Raw genomic sequence first — 15,451 nt, 5'->3', positions numbered from 1 at the left:
GCTCCGAGGGGCGGGGCACGGTGGCGGCGAAGCACCTCCCGGCCGCCAGGGGGAGATCGCGCGCGGACCAGGCGGGGCTGCACGTGGCTCGGTCGCGGGAGCGGCTGCGCTCACGCGGTACGCCTGACGCCACCGCGCGCACACCTCCCTCCGTCCCGCCTCCCTGTGCCCCGCCCCCGGCCCCTGCTCCACCAACGGCAGCGAAGCTCCGGTCGCGCCAGCTTCCGGCTTCCCCCTGACGTGGCCCAATGGGGGCGCGCGGGGCGCCGGGATTGGCGCGCGGGGGTCCGGCGCTGGCGGCCGCGCCAATGAGCTGCCGCCGCGTCCGGGCCGGGGGTTGCGCGAGCCGCCGGGGCCGCCGCCGCAGCACCTGTCGGCGGGCCGGGGCTGAGCCGGGGTGGGCATGGCGGCGGGCGCGGCGCGGCTGTGCTGCTGGGCGCTGCTCTGCCTGCTCTGCTCCGGCCGCCTGCCTGGCGCAGGTACGTGCGGCGCGGGGCCCGGGCCGCCGGCGGGGGGTGGCAGGGCCTGGGCCGCGGCGCCGGCGGCGTGGGAGGGCGAGCGGGGGGCGCCCCTGGGTGCGGCGGTGCCATGCCGCCGCGCTCCCCTCTGGGCGGCCCGCCCGGGCCCGCTCCCGGCCGCGGCCGCCCGGCGCCGGGGAAGGGTCGGGCTGTGGCGGCGCTGGTGCTCACCGAGGGGCTGTGTTGTTTCGCCCGCGCTGCAGAGCCGGTGGCGGTGATGTCGGTGGACGTGGGCAGCGAGTCCATGAAGATCGCTATCGTGAAGCCCGGCGTGCCGATGGAGATCGTCCTGAACAAGTACGCGCCAGCCCTGCGGCCTTGCTTGCCGCTGGCGTGTCACGGGGCCGCGCTCTGCTTCGCCGGGGTTTGAAACCGGGAGGTGCGGGGCAGCCAGGGTTCAATTAGCGCAGTTAATTGAGTTGTTGTGAGGGGAGCACCTGCCTTCTGGCTCGGGGCTTGCCGAGTTGCTCCCTGCCCCAGCCGAGCAGCTCTCAGTGTGGTGCAGGCAGCGTTTCGGCTTTTCACTTTCCCTTGGGGGCCTTCAAGCACCCGAAAGCCTGCATGATTGAGCACGTGTTGCAGTCCAAATGTACAAGGATGTAGTATCATGTCCTCGCCTGTCTGGTTAGGAAGGCTTGTTCTCTGCAAGGTTTGTTTTGCTGCAGCTGTTCAGAGCCTGTGCTAGTTCATCAGGTAAATAAACCTTTCCTTTTGTTTGGCTGCTGTTGCTGCAGCCATTCCCCAAGACACTGAGTGAAAACCCTCGCAGCTGGGAGAGGATGTACAGTTAGGAGCATGCTCTTTTTCTGGGAGTCTAGACTGAGAGATAATGAACAGGTTTTTCACCCAGCTCCTTGAAACTTGGCAGATACTGATAGAGTGAGGGAACTGTCTTGCCTTGCTCGCTGGTGGAGGAAAGCAAAAATACAGCAAATCTCGTCTAAGTACAAAACAGCATGTTCTAGAAAGCTACTTGTGAGCCTTTCTTTGTGGCAATTTCATTTTGCTGTAGCCTTACGTTAGAGAATTGATAACATGTTACGAGGCATTCAGAAGTGGGTAGTGTGCACTGAGCTTAATGGGCAACATTAAGCCATTTGCTAGTTATCGTAGTGAAGTACTCACTTTGATGTGCTAATGGATTAATTGGAGCAGAAGCAAGTCATCTCTTGTGAAGTTCTCTTTGTGTTACAGGAACAATAACAAATCTGCCAACCACAGCTTTGACTGTGGATTTGAAAGATTTTTGTCTGTTATTTGCCCATGTCACAAGGAGGGATGAAAGCTCTGAAGGGAGGTGCTGCTGTTGCAGCCCTTCAGATAAGCAGAGGCTGGCCTTCCTCTCCATAGGTGGTATTTGAGCACCTTTCCTTAGTTTTTCTGAAATGGAAACAACACCCTTCCTCACTAGGAACTCTGTATTGAACGTTCAGCTGTTTCAACTGAAAAAGGCATCTGTTTCTACACAGGGAGTCACGAAGGAAAACACCCGTGGCCATTTCTTTGAAGGAGAATGAGCGTCTCTTTGGTGATAGTGCGCTAGGAATGGTAAGAGTTCTTGTTACTTGTTGCACCGACTGCAGTTCCTGTGTGCAGAACATATGTTCCTACTGCTGTACTGTACTCATCTCCTCGGTGTGTTACTGACTTTCTTACTGGCTCTGTGCATACTGGTTTGGTGCTCTGAACTCCCATAACAAGAGCTGTTCACCACACAGTTCTGGAGAGGTTGGTTTGACAAAGGCAAAGAAATGCAGCTGAGTGACATGCTTTTTCTTTCTACAGTCCATAAGGACCCCCAAGGTGGCATTCAGATACTTTCAGGATCTGCTGGGTAAGCGTATCGATAACCCCCATGTAGCGCTGTACCAGTCCCGATTCCCAGAGCATGAACTGGTGAAGGATGAAAAAAGGCAGACTGTTATCTTCAAGTTGTCCCAGTAAGTGGCTGCTTCTGTGTTCCTTTTGGGTGAGGCTTTGGCTACCAGGCTTCTATAACTGACTGGTTGCTGCAATTTTCTTACCTGTCTGTTTCTCATAGGACAATACAGTACTCTCCAGAGGAGATGCTGGGGATGGTCCTGAACTATTCACGTGGTCTGGCTGAGGAATTTGCAGGTTGGAAGGATTTAGCTGTTTTTTACAGTATCTGCGCGTATGTGATTGTATATTTTAGGATTTGAGTAGAGACTGAAGGGATTTGGAAACCCATGGATTTTCAGAAACAGGATGTTGGGCCTCTTCAGCTGTAGGCTGTAAGCAAGATTTAGCAGTTGTCGAGTTATCATTCGTTTCTAATATGATGGGAGTTTGAGGTCTTAATCCCATTCTTGGGGGCAGGTATCCCAGATCCCACACAACCTTGCAGTGAAGGAGCCTTACTGGTGATCTCTGGAGAAAGAGTAAAGTGTTTTCTTGCTCACACGTGTGACTAGAGCAGAGGCGTGTTGGTATGTAACTGCAGGGGAAGATGGAAGCGGCTCTTTTGAAGTCTGTGTTGTAACTGTTGCTACTGGAGCCCAACTACAACTAAAGAGCAAAAACTGTCCTATGTTGTGAACCTAGCTAATGGATAAGGGGCTGTTGTGTTTTTCATGCTGTATTGCTAATGAAATGCAGCAGTAATGAAAATTGGGGCGAATATTGTTGACATGTTTGACTTGCATTGTTAGTTAGGAGGCTGTGTGTTGTTTGGTTGGTAATACTAAAGCTAATCCAAAGACTTTTTACTCTGGAGAGCGGATGTAATCCAGTGATAAGGGAAGACTCTATGAAGGTAAAATTTGCTGAAATCTAAGGCATCCCAGAGCATTTGAGTGTAGCCTAACATGTGAAAGGGATGTCAGTAGACATGTGGCTTTGCAAGAATCTGCAAAGTCTGCTTGGTTTCAAGAGGACACAGAGATGTTCATCCCTGTTGACCCTGGTTGCTGATGCTGCTTCAGGATTGCATTCTGTACGAGTCTTTACCTTGGATTCTCTGGCTTTGCTGCTGTCACCCTGTTATGAGTCTTTGCATGTGGTTACACCAATGGGAAAACAAGTTCCCTGCAACTCTTTCAGAGCAGCCCATTAAGGATGCGGTGATCACAGTTCCTGCATACTTCAACCAGGCGGAGAGGAGAGCAGTTCTGCATGCTGCTCGCATTGCTGACTTGAAGGTGCTGCAGCTGATCAATGACAACACTGCTGTAGCATTGAACTATGGTGTTTTTAGGAGGAAAGACATCAATGCCACTGCGCAGGTAGGTGCAGCTGGAAGGTATGGAGAGTCCCGTGCAAGTGCCTGCATGTGGGGGAGAAAGTGCTGCAGACAAAATCAAAAGGGCATAACTTAAAGTGGACTCTGCTAGTCAATCAGTCTCCTCTGTTTTTGTGTGTTCGTCAACGAGACAAAGAGATGAAACCCTATGTGAACATGTGGTGAAGCCTGAAAGCTGGAGTAATGGCAGGTGGCTGGGAGTTCCCCTTTTGTAAACCTGTGTCTGTTCCTTGCTCATCAACCAGGAGGGAGTAACAGTGATTTTCTAAGGTGTTGGAAGACTGACTGAAATACTTGATTTTCCTGAGGTTGAAGAAAGTTTTAAAGAGCAAAGCATTGGTTTTCAATCTGTGAAACAGATGAGAAAAGTTTTCTTGTCCGCTTGTGTCAAGCATGACCCTGAACCTCTCCTGTGTTGGTCAAAGTACAAGTGCTGTCATTATTGTGTAAAGTCAGTTTGAGTGGATAGTCTTGGCCTGTGTCAAGCTCGGAAAGCTATGAGTTCTTTCCTTATTCATGGGGGATATCCACGTGTTTCTGCTTCACCGTCCCAGCTTCTCTTTTCAGAATATCATGTTTTACGACATGGGAGCAGGAAGCACCGTTTGTACTATTGTTACGTATCAGACAGTGAAAACTAAGGACTCGGGAACCCAGCCTCAATTGCAGATCCAGGGCATTGGGTAAGAATACAACACGAGTTGCACAAAACCCACAGGTCTCAGGAAATAAACCATTTGTTTCACAGTCTCTTCTAAATGTAGAATTTTGCAGTGAGGCTTCAGCACAGTAATTTGGATGGCAGAGTGGGAAACGTTTGGAGCAAGAAGGCTCCAGTTGCTAATAATTCTGGTGTCATTGTCTTGTGCAGAAGGCAACTGAGAACTTGCAAGAGCCCAGGAGGGAACCAGTGTACTTGGTTTGCTTACAGGCTTGCTCTTTTTTATAGCCTCAAGCCATTTAAGCGTAATTCCATTTCACATAGCCTTACAGAAGTAGAGTGTCAGTTTGAAAAAGTGGAATACCCTTCTAGAGAGGAGTGAAAATGCAGTGCACTTAATGTGTTGCCAAATAAGGAGGGGATTGCTGTGAATAGCCAGCTCAGCAATTTTAAGCCCAAAGCCTTTATACTGCTGTTTCCGAGAAAATACCTGGGACCTGAGGCAGTTATCCTTTGGCTCTTTGACATCCTTGGCAATAAGGCCTTTACCATAAATACAGTGAAGTTTCCTGCTCAAAGGCTGTTGTGGTGGTGAATCTTTCTTTTCTTTGTTTCATTATGATGTGTTATTTTGGAACAACCGTTGTTCTTTCACAGTCAATCACAGCTGATAGTCCTGTAGTTACTTTTGACCATTTGCTGCTCTGCATATTTGTGAAATAATACATGAAGTTTGTTTCTCTTTCGGCTCCATTTAAGTTGTTACATCTCTGTTCATTCTTTTGCTCAGGTTTGACCGTACTCTTGGAGGTTTAGTGATGGAGCTTCGTCTCCGGGACTATTTAGCAAAACTCTTCAACGATCAGCACCCTTCAAAAGATGTCCGAAAGAATCCCCGGGCCATGGCCAAACTACTGAAGGAGGCCAACCGCCTGAAAACTGTCCTGAGCGCGAATGCTGACCACATGGCACAGGTCTGACTGCCTGTCTCGGGGTTTCTGCTTTTTTAGGGCTGAGGGCAGGGTGAGTTAAGGACAGGTGCATGGAAATGCTGTCCCCCTGGCAACATCAGTGTGCTGAAGAGCATTACTGTCATGTTCCAGGGGTGGTGGTGGCACTGGTGGTCCTTCTCAACTTGTGCCCACTTGGTAGCTCTGGTGATTGAGTGGATTGGAGAAGAGTTATTCATGTGAAGTTTGTAAATAAACTTTCACTGAGAGAAGCTGTCTATATCCACGTTCCATTCCCTTGTCACCTTAGCAATGGCACGGTTCAGATGAGTATGTTCAGGGTCTTAGGTGTGTTAGGAAAGCTGAAACTTTTTGCACGCTGACAAGTCAGGGAAAATTTTGCTTGGAGAATGCTCACTCCACCAGTAATTTCATTCTGGCTGGTCTCTTCTTCTGAACAGATTGAGGGGCTACTGGATGACATTGACTTCAAGGCCAAAGTCTCAAGGCAAGAATTTGAGGATTTGTGCTCTGACTTATTCCAGCGCGTCCCAGGACCTGTGCAGCAGGCTCTGAGCAGTGCAGAGATGAACCTGGTATGTTTAAGAAAATACATAAACAATTCTGAAGTTTTCATGTATGGAGCTGCTGTCATATCATGATCAAGGCAGCGGTGATTGTGTTATCAACACTGCTGAGAGATACAGATACCCACTGTTGTAATAGAGTGGTGCTGGTGCTGCAGGGAAGTTACCGGCTGCAGCGTCAACAGAAGTCTGTCATGACCCCCTCCACTATCTACCAGAAATGAAGGACTTGGAGGAGAGGTTGCTTTCTCTTAAAAAACTTTACTCCTGTGCTAGAGGTTTGGAATGCTGGTGGTCTCTTTTTTCCCGCCCCCCCCGCCCCGCTGCTGGTTGTGGTCTCACTCCTGAAGTTTTAAGTCAAAGAGCCTGGAAATAGAATTACTGCTACTCAGGCCTCTCCTTTGAGCACTCCCTTTAGAAGGCCACTTGTGGACTGCAGTTGGACCACATGCGATGTGGTCCTTTGGAGAGGCCCGCTCGTGGTTAAATGCTCACTTTCCAGGGTGCCAGGATGCTCTTGGGCATCTTTTGGCTCTGGTATTCAACGCAGGACACTGTGTCACCTCTTAAGTCTGGGTTTCTGTCTGTTCTGATCCAGATTGCTGTCTTGAGTCGCTGGCAGCTCTGGCATTAAACTATGGTCTGTCTCATTTTGGATCAAGTCCCACGTTTTGGGTGACTTGAAGCAGTGGTCATATTGTCCCTGTCTGACTGACCTGACTCCAGGTTCCTTATGTTGGCATGGCTTGCGTCAGCCTGTCTTGAGACCTGTCGGGCACTGGCCTGCACAGGGATGGCAGGACGTAGCGTGGGTATTCTCAGAGCACCACATGAGTGCGTGGTAACTGGGGAAGGAGCGTAAGGAAGCCCTGAACTTGGCTTTCCAAAATTGCTTTCTCAAGACAAGGTGACTGTTTCCAATCCCTAGGATGGAATTGACCAGGTGATTCTAGTTGGTGGTGCCACACGAGTCCCCAAAGTGCAGGAGGTTTTGCTGAAAGCTGTGGGCAAGTGAGTATGTGAGGCCCCCTTCTAGTCTGTCTCCTACTGACAAGTTGCTGTTGATGGCAGAGGCTGCAAAGCTGATGTCTGTTGCTTTTCACTTTGTAGAGAAGAGCTGGGCAAGAATATCAATGCTGATGAGGCTGCTGCTATGGGTGCAGTCTACCAGGCAGCTGCTCTGAGCAAAGCCTTTAAGGTGAAGCCTTTTGTCATTCGGGATGCTGCTGTGTTTCCTATCCAGGTAACCCTTGGCTTGCTTTCCCTTGTCCAGGGTATGAGTAAATGGGGCTGTGCTGGGAGAAGCCTTCAAGTAAGGAGACTATGGAGATCTTTCTGCCAATCTAATAAAGGAAGCAGAAGAAAATCTTCCATGTTGTAGAAGTGGTACATCCAAGAAGCTGGGCATATAGAAACACCTATTGAAATACTTGCCTGTCCCCCAACTTCTGCATGAGGCAGAGCAGCCAAATGCTGCGGAAGCCTCTGACATAAGATGCTGCAGAGGAAATTTGCAGTTGCTGAGTCATGCTTTTGTTTGTGGTGCAGGTGGAGTTTACTCGTGAAGTTGAGGAAGATGATAAATCCAGGAGTTTAAAGCATAACAAGAGGATTTTGTTCCAGCGCATGGCACCCTATCCACAGCGCAAAGTTATCACTTTCAACCGCTACACAGATGACTTTGAGTTCTATGTCAACTATGGAGATCTGTCCTTCCTGACCCAGGATGACATGCAGTGAGTTGAGCCCAGCATCAGAGCAGACAGCTCTCTGGCAGTGCAGTATGTGTGACTGGGAATTCTATTGTCAGGCAAGCCTACATGTCTGACTGGGCACCAGTGTGTATTTGCAGATCAGTCCTGCAAGTTTTGTTCACTTTAGCAAACCGAAACGTGTCAGTTCCTTGCTTTGTGCAGTGGCCCATCGCTGTGAAGGTGACTGTGAGAAGTGGTTAGCTGTTCTGCAGCACTGTTATCCTAAGGTGTTTTTTTCTGCTTTTGTCTCTGTGTTGTCAGGATTTTTGGTTCTCTCAATCTCACTACTGTGAGGCTAAAGGGAGTTGGGGACAGTTTCAAGAAGCACTCAGATTATGAATCCAGAGGCATCAAAGCTCACTTCAATATGGACGAGAGTGGAGTGCTAAGTCTTGACCGGGTAAACACCACCCCGTTGTGATGTTTGTGTTTTCCAGTTCTGTCCCTCTCTGCTATTGATGGTCCCTGCTTGAAATAATTCTGTGCTCCTCCTTCAAAGGTGGAATCTGTGTTTGAGACCTTGGTGGAAGACAAGCTGGAGGAGGAGTCAACACTGACAAGTAAATGCTGAACTTTAACATTTGCTCTGACTGTTGTGTTGTACCTGTAGTGGCTGAGATAACTTCCACGCCCCAAAACCAGGGAAACTGTATGCTTGCAGTTAAGGGGTTAGCCATTGTCTCAGATTGTGTGTACAGCTTCAAAATACCTTAAAGCCCTTTGCAAGTGGCTGCTGGTGCTGCCAGGAGGCTCTGAAATGTCGTATGCTTCTCAGGTGACTGGCATGCATTGCATCTTGAAAAATAGAAGTTGTATTCTCTTTGTTCAGCCACAGCTGCCAATTTAAGGAGATTTGTCCTGAAGGCAAATCCCACATCCACAGCCCCATAGCACCCTCCCTTCTTGTTGTCAGGGGTGCGATGGCCTGATCTGTGCTTTGAGTTGCTCCAGTTTTGGAGCACAGACTTCCCTACAGGGCGGAGCTGGAAATCTGCATCTTGGGAGGTGGCTAATGCAGCCACAGGTTGAAGCTTGAAGCTTTTTAATTGAAGTTACAAATTTCAGGTCATGGTCCAGCAGGGGCAGAGGCTCCACTTGTCTGTGCATGCAAAAACACAAAGTGAGGTCAGGGACAGATGAGTTTCTGGAGTGTACGCTGCCAAGGGAGGACCTTGGTGATAATTATGCTTGTGAGGGGGAGAGCTGAAGATGACTTTCCTCCTCCTATGGATACATAATATTATGTATTTTTTGTCTCCTATCGACAGAACTTGGAAACACCATCTCAAGCCTGTTTGGGGGTGGTGGCCCTACACCAGAGACTGGAGAGAACCTGACAGATTCGGTTCAGGTGAGCCCCTGGGGTGATTGCTAGTGGGAGGGAGCCTCTGGGTCTTGCTGTGGCCGGTAAACAGGCAAGAGTTCCTGTAAGCAGAACTAAAGGTGTCTGGCAGCATGTCAGGATTTTAAATATTTTCAGAAAGTGCTATGTTCCTCTTGAGTTTCATGTGGCATGCGTCTAAAGAAACTTGTGATCTTTTGCTGGCACAATGTTACAGGACTTGTTTTCAGGGAAGTCTCTTGTTTCTAAATTCTCCTGGTGCTCTGTGGCTAGGCTTCTGCCTGTGTGGTGTCTGTGCAGGTGTCTGGTGGGCTCCTTGCTTTCTTCCGGGTCATATAGGCCCAGCTGCTGTTATGCTGGCAGTAGTGATTAGGTTTCCTTCTGTTGAGATGAAAGCTCCTTGTCACAGAATTGACTCTTAATTAATATTCTAGCTCAGCACAGTCCCTTGCTAATGGCTGCAGTCACTCTGAGTGCTGTTTTTCATACATAAGTTTTTTTCAGAGAATTATCTGTACTGTGAAACATTTGCATGGAATTTCTACATTAAAAACCGTGTTTTGGTTTCCCCTTTACTTGCCTGTGATGACCAGGAAGAAGAAGAGAGCCTAGCAGAAACAGGTAAAGAAGAGCAAGGAGAGAAACAAGACCAGAAAAGCAGTGCAGAAGATGCTGGTGAAGAACAGGGAGAAGGGAAACGGCAGTCTCCGGGTCAGGCAGAGACTGCCCCTCCGAAAGCAGAGTCAGAGAAGGAGGAAGAAGGCGAGAAATTAGAGTCTCAGGTGAGCATCAGGTTGAAGGACTGGGACTGTGATTTCGGTGTCCGAGAAGTGGAATATCCTCAGTGGAATTCTATTTTCCCTGTTAGTGCCCTGCCTTGGAAAAAAGTTGCAAAATCTGCCTATCTGTTCCCTTGCCTGAGAATGTACCTTATCTGTCACAGGATCCCAAAGAAAATAGAGAAACTGTGAAAGAGGAAGAACCAACCAGAAGTTCCAGTGACAGCACAGTTACCAAAACGGTCGAAGAGAAGAAGATCAAAGCACCCAAAAAGCAGAAGCTTGTCCACGAGATCACCATGGAACTGGATGTAAACGATGTGCCTGACCTGCTGGAGGATGAACTGAAGAGCTCAATGAAAAAGTATGTTTGAAGTGGCTCTAGATAAAGGAAATGAATTGCTTTAGAATGGTGATAGCTCATGTAGCACTGCTGTCTTCAGGAGCTGATGTATATGATGTGGTGCTCATCTAAAGGTACTTGCTATCTTTGATTTCTGTTCTCTTTGTCTGTTAGACTCCAAGACTTGACAATCAGAGATTTAGAGAAACAGGAAAGAGAAAAATCGGCCAATAGCTTAGAGTCCTTCATCTTTGAGACCCAGGTAAGAGAGGGATATCAAGAAATGGGAGTTCCTGGAGAGCAGGTACAAGTGTCTTATGCAGCTTGGCTGATCTGAGTGCAGGGAAGTTGTCTGAGCTGGGGGAAGCTGATTTGAAGAGCCTGTGTGGACTTTTGAGGCTTCCTTGATAGAAAACAAACACTTCCTTCAGCATGTCTTAACATTTCAGACTCTGGGTTTCCAGTATCCCTTATGTGCACTTACCTGTGTGTTTTGGAAGAATTGCACTCTGGCTGCAAAGCAGCTACAGCTGCTCAAGAACTGTTGTGCAGAAGAGGCAACTAATGCTAAGTGCATGTGAAATTATGGTTGTTGCAGCTTCACCATCACATACCTGGTGTGCGCGTGTGCCTGTATACCTGGTGCATTACCATCCTGCTCATGGTAATGCTAGGAGCAGGAGACCATATTTGGGAGCATTGAATGAGATTCTTCTGGCCAGTGCAGGCAGTGTCTCAGGAGTTCACAGTCCAGCCCAGTTGACCGGGTTACCCACTTGCATTTTATGCTTCCGTGGTCAGTGGTATTTGACAGGGGTGCTTGCTTTGCTCTTTTTCAGGACAAGCTTTACCAAGAGGAATACCAGTTTGTCTCAACAGAGGAGCAGAGAGAAGAAATTTCCAGGAAGCTTAATGAGGCTTCCAGTTGGATGGAGGAGGAGGGCTATGCAGCCACAACTAAGGTACCGCTGCCTGTAGTCGGGGTGCCAGTCCACTATCGCTGACGTGGGAATGACCACCTAGGCTGAAAGAGTATTGATTCATCTTGATGCTTTGTCACCTGGTTCTTGAAACATTCTTGCTTCCTCAGTTCATTATGTACAGAGCAAAAGACAAAGTTCTTCTAGCCATGGGTGTATCTTCAACAGCTTCAGCAGTAACCTGTTGATTCCACATAAAGCTTAGTCGCATGGCTGTATTTGATGGAGAGAGTGACAAAACCTGCAGTTTTAACTTCTGAGGTTTACAGCATTAGACAGTGGGCAAATTCCCCTCTTTTCCCCATTTGCAGGAGCTGAAAGACAAGCTTTCAGAGCTGAAAAAGCTTTGTAGGAACCTCTTCTTTCGTGTGGAGGAAAGGAGAAAGTGGCCAGAACGCCTGGCTGCCCTGGAAAGTCTGCTCAACCACTCAACCATCTTTCTCAAGTAAGAGCAAGCTGTTGGTAAGGAGAGTCATGCAGCTGATAGTGTAAGAGATGCCAACAGAACATGTCCAGATTGAATGTGACCTGAAAGTCACTAGCACTTCTAGAGAGATGACCAAAACCCTGCTTATTAGTGCTCAGTTCTGCAGAACCCATTAACAGAAGCGTGCAAGCTCTGTGTCATCTGTGGGGGGCAGGAAGTGTCCAACACTGTACACATCATTTGCAGGCAGATGTTTTCCTATGGCCTCAGCTTTTTCTATCTTTCTTGTTTTTCTTGTCTCGTGATAGCTGCATTTGCTGGCTCCATATCCCATTCTTAGCATTCAGAGATTGATTTAGGACTCCAGTTTCCTGTAGATGCAAGAGACATAAATGTAAAATGTACTGATTGGTTGGTATGTGCAGAGGCTAGTTATGCTTACTGGAGCTGTAAACACTGAGTTGCTGAGGTACGGTCTGTTTGGTTTAACAGAAATAAACATTATCTTTAAGGGGGGCCCGAATGATTCCAGAGTCTGACCAGATATTCACAGAAGTGGAACTGACTATGCTGGAAAAAGCCATCAATGAAACAACGGTAATAAAGGATCAAATGATTCTGAGGGAGGGCGGGGGTGGGAGTTTGGGTTGTGTTTCCTGTCATATACACTTTCATTCAGGGTCATGAAACAGAGTGTGCCTGTCTTGTTTCCATGCCACTGGCAAACCTTTTGTGTGTCTTGGTGTTTTCTAATTCCCAGCTTGACCCCAGACTGCTTTGGGGTGATAATGGTTCTTGTCGCATGTGGAGAGCTGTCTCAGGAGTGGTGGTGTAGCCCAGTAATCTGGCTGCACGCAGTTTTTAAAAGCAGCCTCTGGGTTTTAAGGGTTCTGTTATGTTTTTTGAGGGATACTACAGTGATATTACAGTGATTCCTGGAACCTGAAAGCATTCAAAAAGCACCTCTTCCCTCCCATCCCCCAGATCTGGAAGAACGAGACGCTGGCTGAGCAGAACAAGCTCTCCCCTACTGAGAAGCCCATCCTGCTGTCCAAAGATCTAGAGCTTAAGATAGCAACCCTGGACAGGGAAGTCCAGTATCTTCTGAATAAGGCCAAGTTTGCAAAGCCCAAACCCAAAAAGGAGAAGAACACCACAAAAACAGATTTGGGCAAGAATGCTACAGCAGCCTCTGAGACTGAGAACACTATCCCTCCCACGGAGGGGAAACAAGAAGGTAAGGAGTGGGTGGGGAGTGTGTACATAACTCCTAGTATATAATTACCACGTGTAGCACACTCTTACCTCTCTGTCTTGAGAGGGAGCTAAATAAGTGAAGACAACAGTTAACTGTAGGGTTAAATGATCCTTCTCTTAATTTTCAGAGACAGCTGGGAAAATCTCAGCATGGCCTGTCCTTTTCCCACCACTGTTTGTTTGGGGTTTTTTTTTCTGTGAAGGAACAGAAAGTGTTTATAAACTTCCCAGGGTGGTTAGTCAGTATTTGGCTGGCTGGCTGATTGCCTTATAAGAAAGATAAGCCATCAATTGCCTTCTGGGTGTCCAGAGCTGACTATTCAAGGCCATGTCCTAGTTATCACGGAATAGTATGAGCTGTGGATGAGAAAGGTTTGGACCCCAGGAAAAAAAACCCAACAAGCGACTCTTGGGACACTGTCATGGTTTAACACCAGCTGGCGACTAAGTACCAGAAAGCTTGTAGTTTTCTGAACTTTTTAAGATCCTTAGGTTCTGAGTGGCCTGGTCCTTTTAAATCTGGATTGCTGTTTGTCAGCAGAGTTCCCAGTGGTTCCTCTGGCCTGAGTAAGAGGTGCTGCTTAGTCACAGCTCCAAAGGTGACTGTAAGCAACCAGGGAATCTCCAGGGCTTCTAGGAACATAAGCCTGGCAGGCAGAGGCAGTGAGAAGTAAGGAGCAGTTCTATGGTGCTTCTCTGAGTGTTGTAGAGAGATCCACTGTGAGAGTGGATTATTACAGTCCTGCTCAGACACCACAGCTGCTGGCTTGTTTGCAAACCTCTCCACTAGGCACCTAATCTCCCTGCACCTAGTCTCCTGTGTATTCTCCCTGAACTTCTCTTTCTTTCTGCTTTAAACATAGACAAACCTGAGGATATTGGTCCAGCTAAGGAATCTCCTACAGCTGAGAAAGTGGCAATAGATGATAAGCGTGGATCAGACTCTGGTGGGTAAATGTTTGGCTTGTGCTCTGGAACCTGGTAGCTAGAAGTGCAAGCTGTCTGCATGCTCCTTAGCTGTAGGAGGCAGTAAGGCGGTGGAACCCCTGATTTTTGGATCAGTTCTTAATTCTGCAAAGAGGAAGACAAAAGTTTGGGTTCCTCGCTGTTCCTACATTTTCCTTGTTCAGTGTGAAGGTCTAATGTACCACTGCCTCCTGCCTCAGCAGCTGCTTTATGCCTGTTGCTGCAGTTTATAGCCAGTCCTGTAGCTGGAAGCCCGTCTCTGTTAAAGAGCTGATGTGCAGGTGTGTGTGTGTTTTATTCTGCTGCTCCTGTGGTGAGGACAGCGGTGTCTGGCGGGCAGAGGGCAGCAATGTCTTCAGCTCTTTGGAGCTGAGCGTCTGTGCCCAAAGCCTTCCTCCGACCACTGTACAATAGACTGAGAGCTTGCTGGAACGCTTAATGAAATGTCAGGGACTTTCAGCGCTGCTTTGTGTGCTGTAAAACCTGTTACAGAGTGTAACTGTGTTTACTTCATTACATAGGGTCCAAAAAAGATAAGACAGAAGCTGAAGGAGAAAGCAGGAAGAACGATGAGTTATAACATCCCTGAATTCCTACTGGCATCAACATTTATTTATTTCATGATTACTTTCTTGTTTTTATCATGGACCTGGTTAGTCATGATGTAAATGGAACACAACAAGCAGTCTGACAACAAAATGGGATAGAGGTGTACTTTTTTTTTTTTCTTTCTGGGGATTTTGCCGCTACTAACTTAGTGATTTTTTTTTTTCTTATGTGTTTAAGGCTGGCAATGTGCCCACCGAGAATTGTCTGTTTCAGTACAGAAGTCACCAAAGTGACTTTTCTGTGGAGAGAAAGCAGTAAAGAAACATCTTAAGCTTTAGGAAGTAACTTGGAACGTAAACTCTGCCATGCCTCCTCTGCTAGAGAGAAAGTGGGTTAGTGCAGAAGCATACATAGTTGAGATGGTGTTATCTGTGTGTATGGAGCCCTAGCTTAAAGAAATTGTGTGATTTTGGCTGATAGGAGGTGTGTTCTCGTTTGCATTCCTGGGAAGGTGGAATGGAATTGGGGAGGCAGCTGCTCCGTCCTTTGAGATAACACGAATGTGTCTGTTTTCTATAGACTGTTGTTAAAACCGTCTCTATCTGTGCTCTGTAGCAGAGTCTGAAAACCCCGAACTGAGAGCTGACAAAAAGGTTCTGTATAGTTTACGATAAGAAAAAAAAAAAATAATGCAGAAACGGCAACACCAACTGCTGAGGAGGAGGGTGAAAGTGGAAATGACTTGGTGCAGCTGGTACTTGGGCCAGCAGCCGGTAACGGGGCGCAGGGGTGGTGCAGGGTGAGGACACCCCAAACCTGGCAGAGTTGATTGCGACCCTCCTCCTCCCTCGGCCCCTGGCGTGCTCGGACCGGCTTCACTGCAGCCCTCTGCATCCTTGGCCGTGGCGGGGCCGGGGTCGTGCAGACACCTGTGAGTGTGCACCTGGCGCTGTGCTCCATCCTGGCCCCTTCACCCCAAAATAAAAACCTCCGTTCTGACGCTGCTTCGAGGCGGCCGCCTTTGTTCTGGGGAGGTGAGGGGGGCCGGCTCGCGGAGGGGCGGGCGGGGGGCGGGG

The 15,451-nt window shown here is 48.3% G+C and overlaps 1 protein-coding gene across 1 annotated transcript; it reads left to right on the top strand.

The window, feature by feature from the left end:
- Positions 1-320: 320 nt before the first annotated feature.
- On the top strand, positions 321-15,374 carry HYOU1 (hypoxia up-regulated 1). Its single transcript, XM_080366906.1, has 24 exons — positions 321-479; positions 722-815; positions 1,988-2,066; positions 2,304-2,458; positions 2,560-2,636; positions 3,582-3,763; positions 4,348-4,463; positions 5,232-5,415; positions 5,853-5,987; positions 6,907-6,989; positions 7,089-7,221; positions 7,527-7,714; positions 7,994-8,132; positions 8,232-8,292; positions 9,001-9,083; positions 9,668-9,856; positions 10,018-10,217; positions 10,371-10,458; positions 11,036-11,158; positions 11,488-11,621; positions 12,116-12,200; positions 12,588-12,840; positions 13,724-13,807; positions 14,348-15,374. Exons 1-24 carry the CDS (start codon positions 404-406, stop codon positions 14,404-14,406), a joined length of 3,000 nt encoding a protein of 999 aa, XP_080223032.1. The 5' UTR covers positions 321-403; the 3' UTR covers positions 14,407-15,374.
- Positions 15,375-15,451: the final 77 nt, after the last annotated feature.

This window comes from Falco punctatus, assembly GCF_963210335.1.
Source record: "Falco punctatus genome assembly, chromosome: 16".
Classification (NCBI taxonomy): domain Eukaryota; kingdom Metazoa; phylum Chordata; class Aves; order Falconiformes; family Falconidae; genus Falco; species Falco punctatus.
This window is presented reverse-complemented; position numbering and strand designations above follow the sequence as displayed.

Bases quoted from the DNA above. Each gene is read 5' to 3' on its own strand.
- HYOU1 (XM_080366906.1), top strand. From the start codon at position 404: ATGGCGGCGGGCGCGGCGCGGCTGTGCTGCTGGGCGCTGCTCTGCCTG. The intron at 7,222-7,526 runs GTAACCCTTGGC...TTTGTGGTGCAG, and splicing joins CTGCTGTGTTTCCTATCCAG to GTGGAGTTTACTCGTGAAGT. The intron at 9,084-9,667 runs GTGAGCCCCTGG...TGTGATGACCAG, and splicing joins ACCTGACAGATTCGGTTCAG to GAAGAAGAAGAGAGCCTAGC.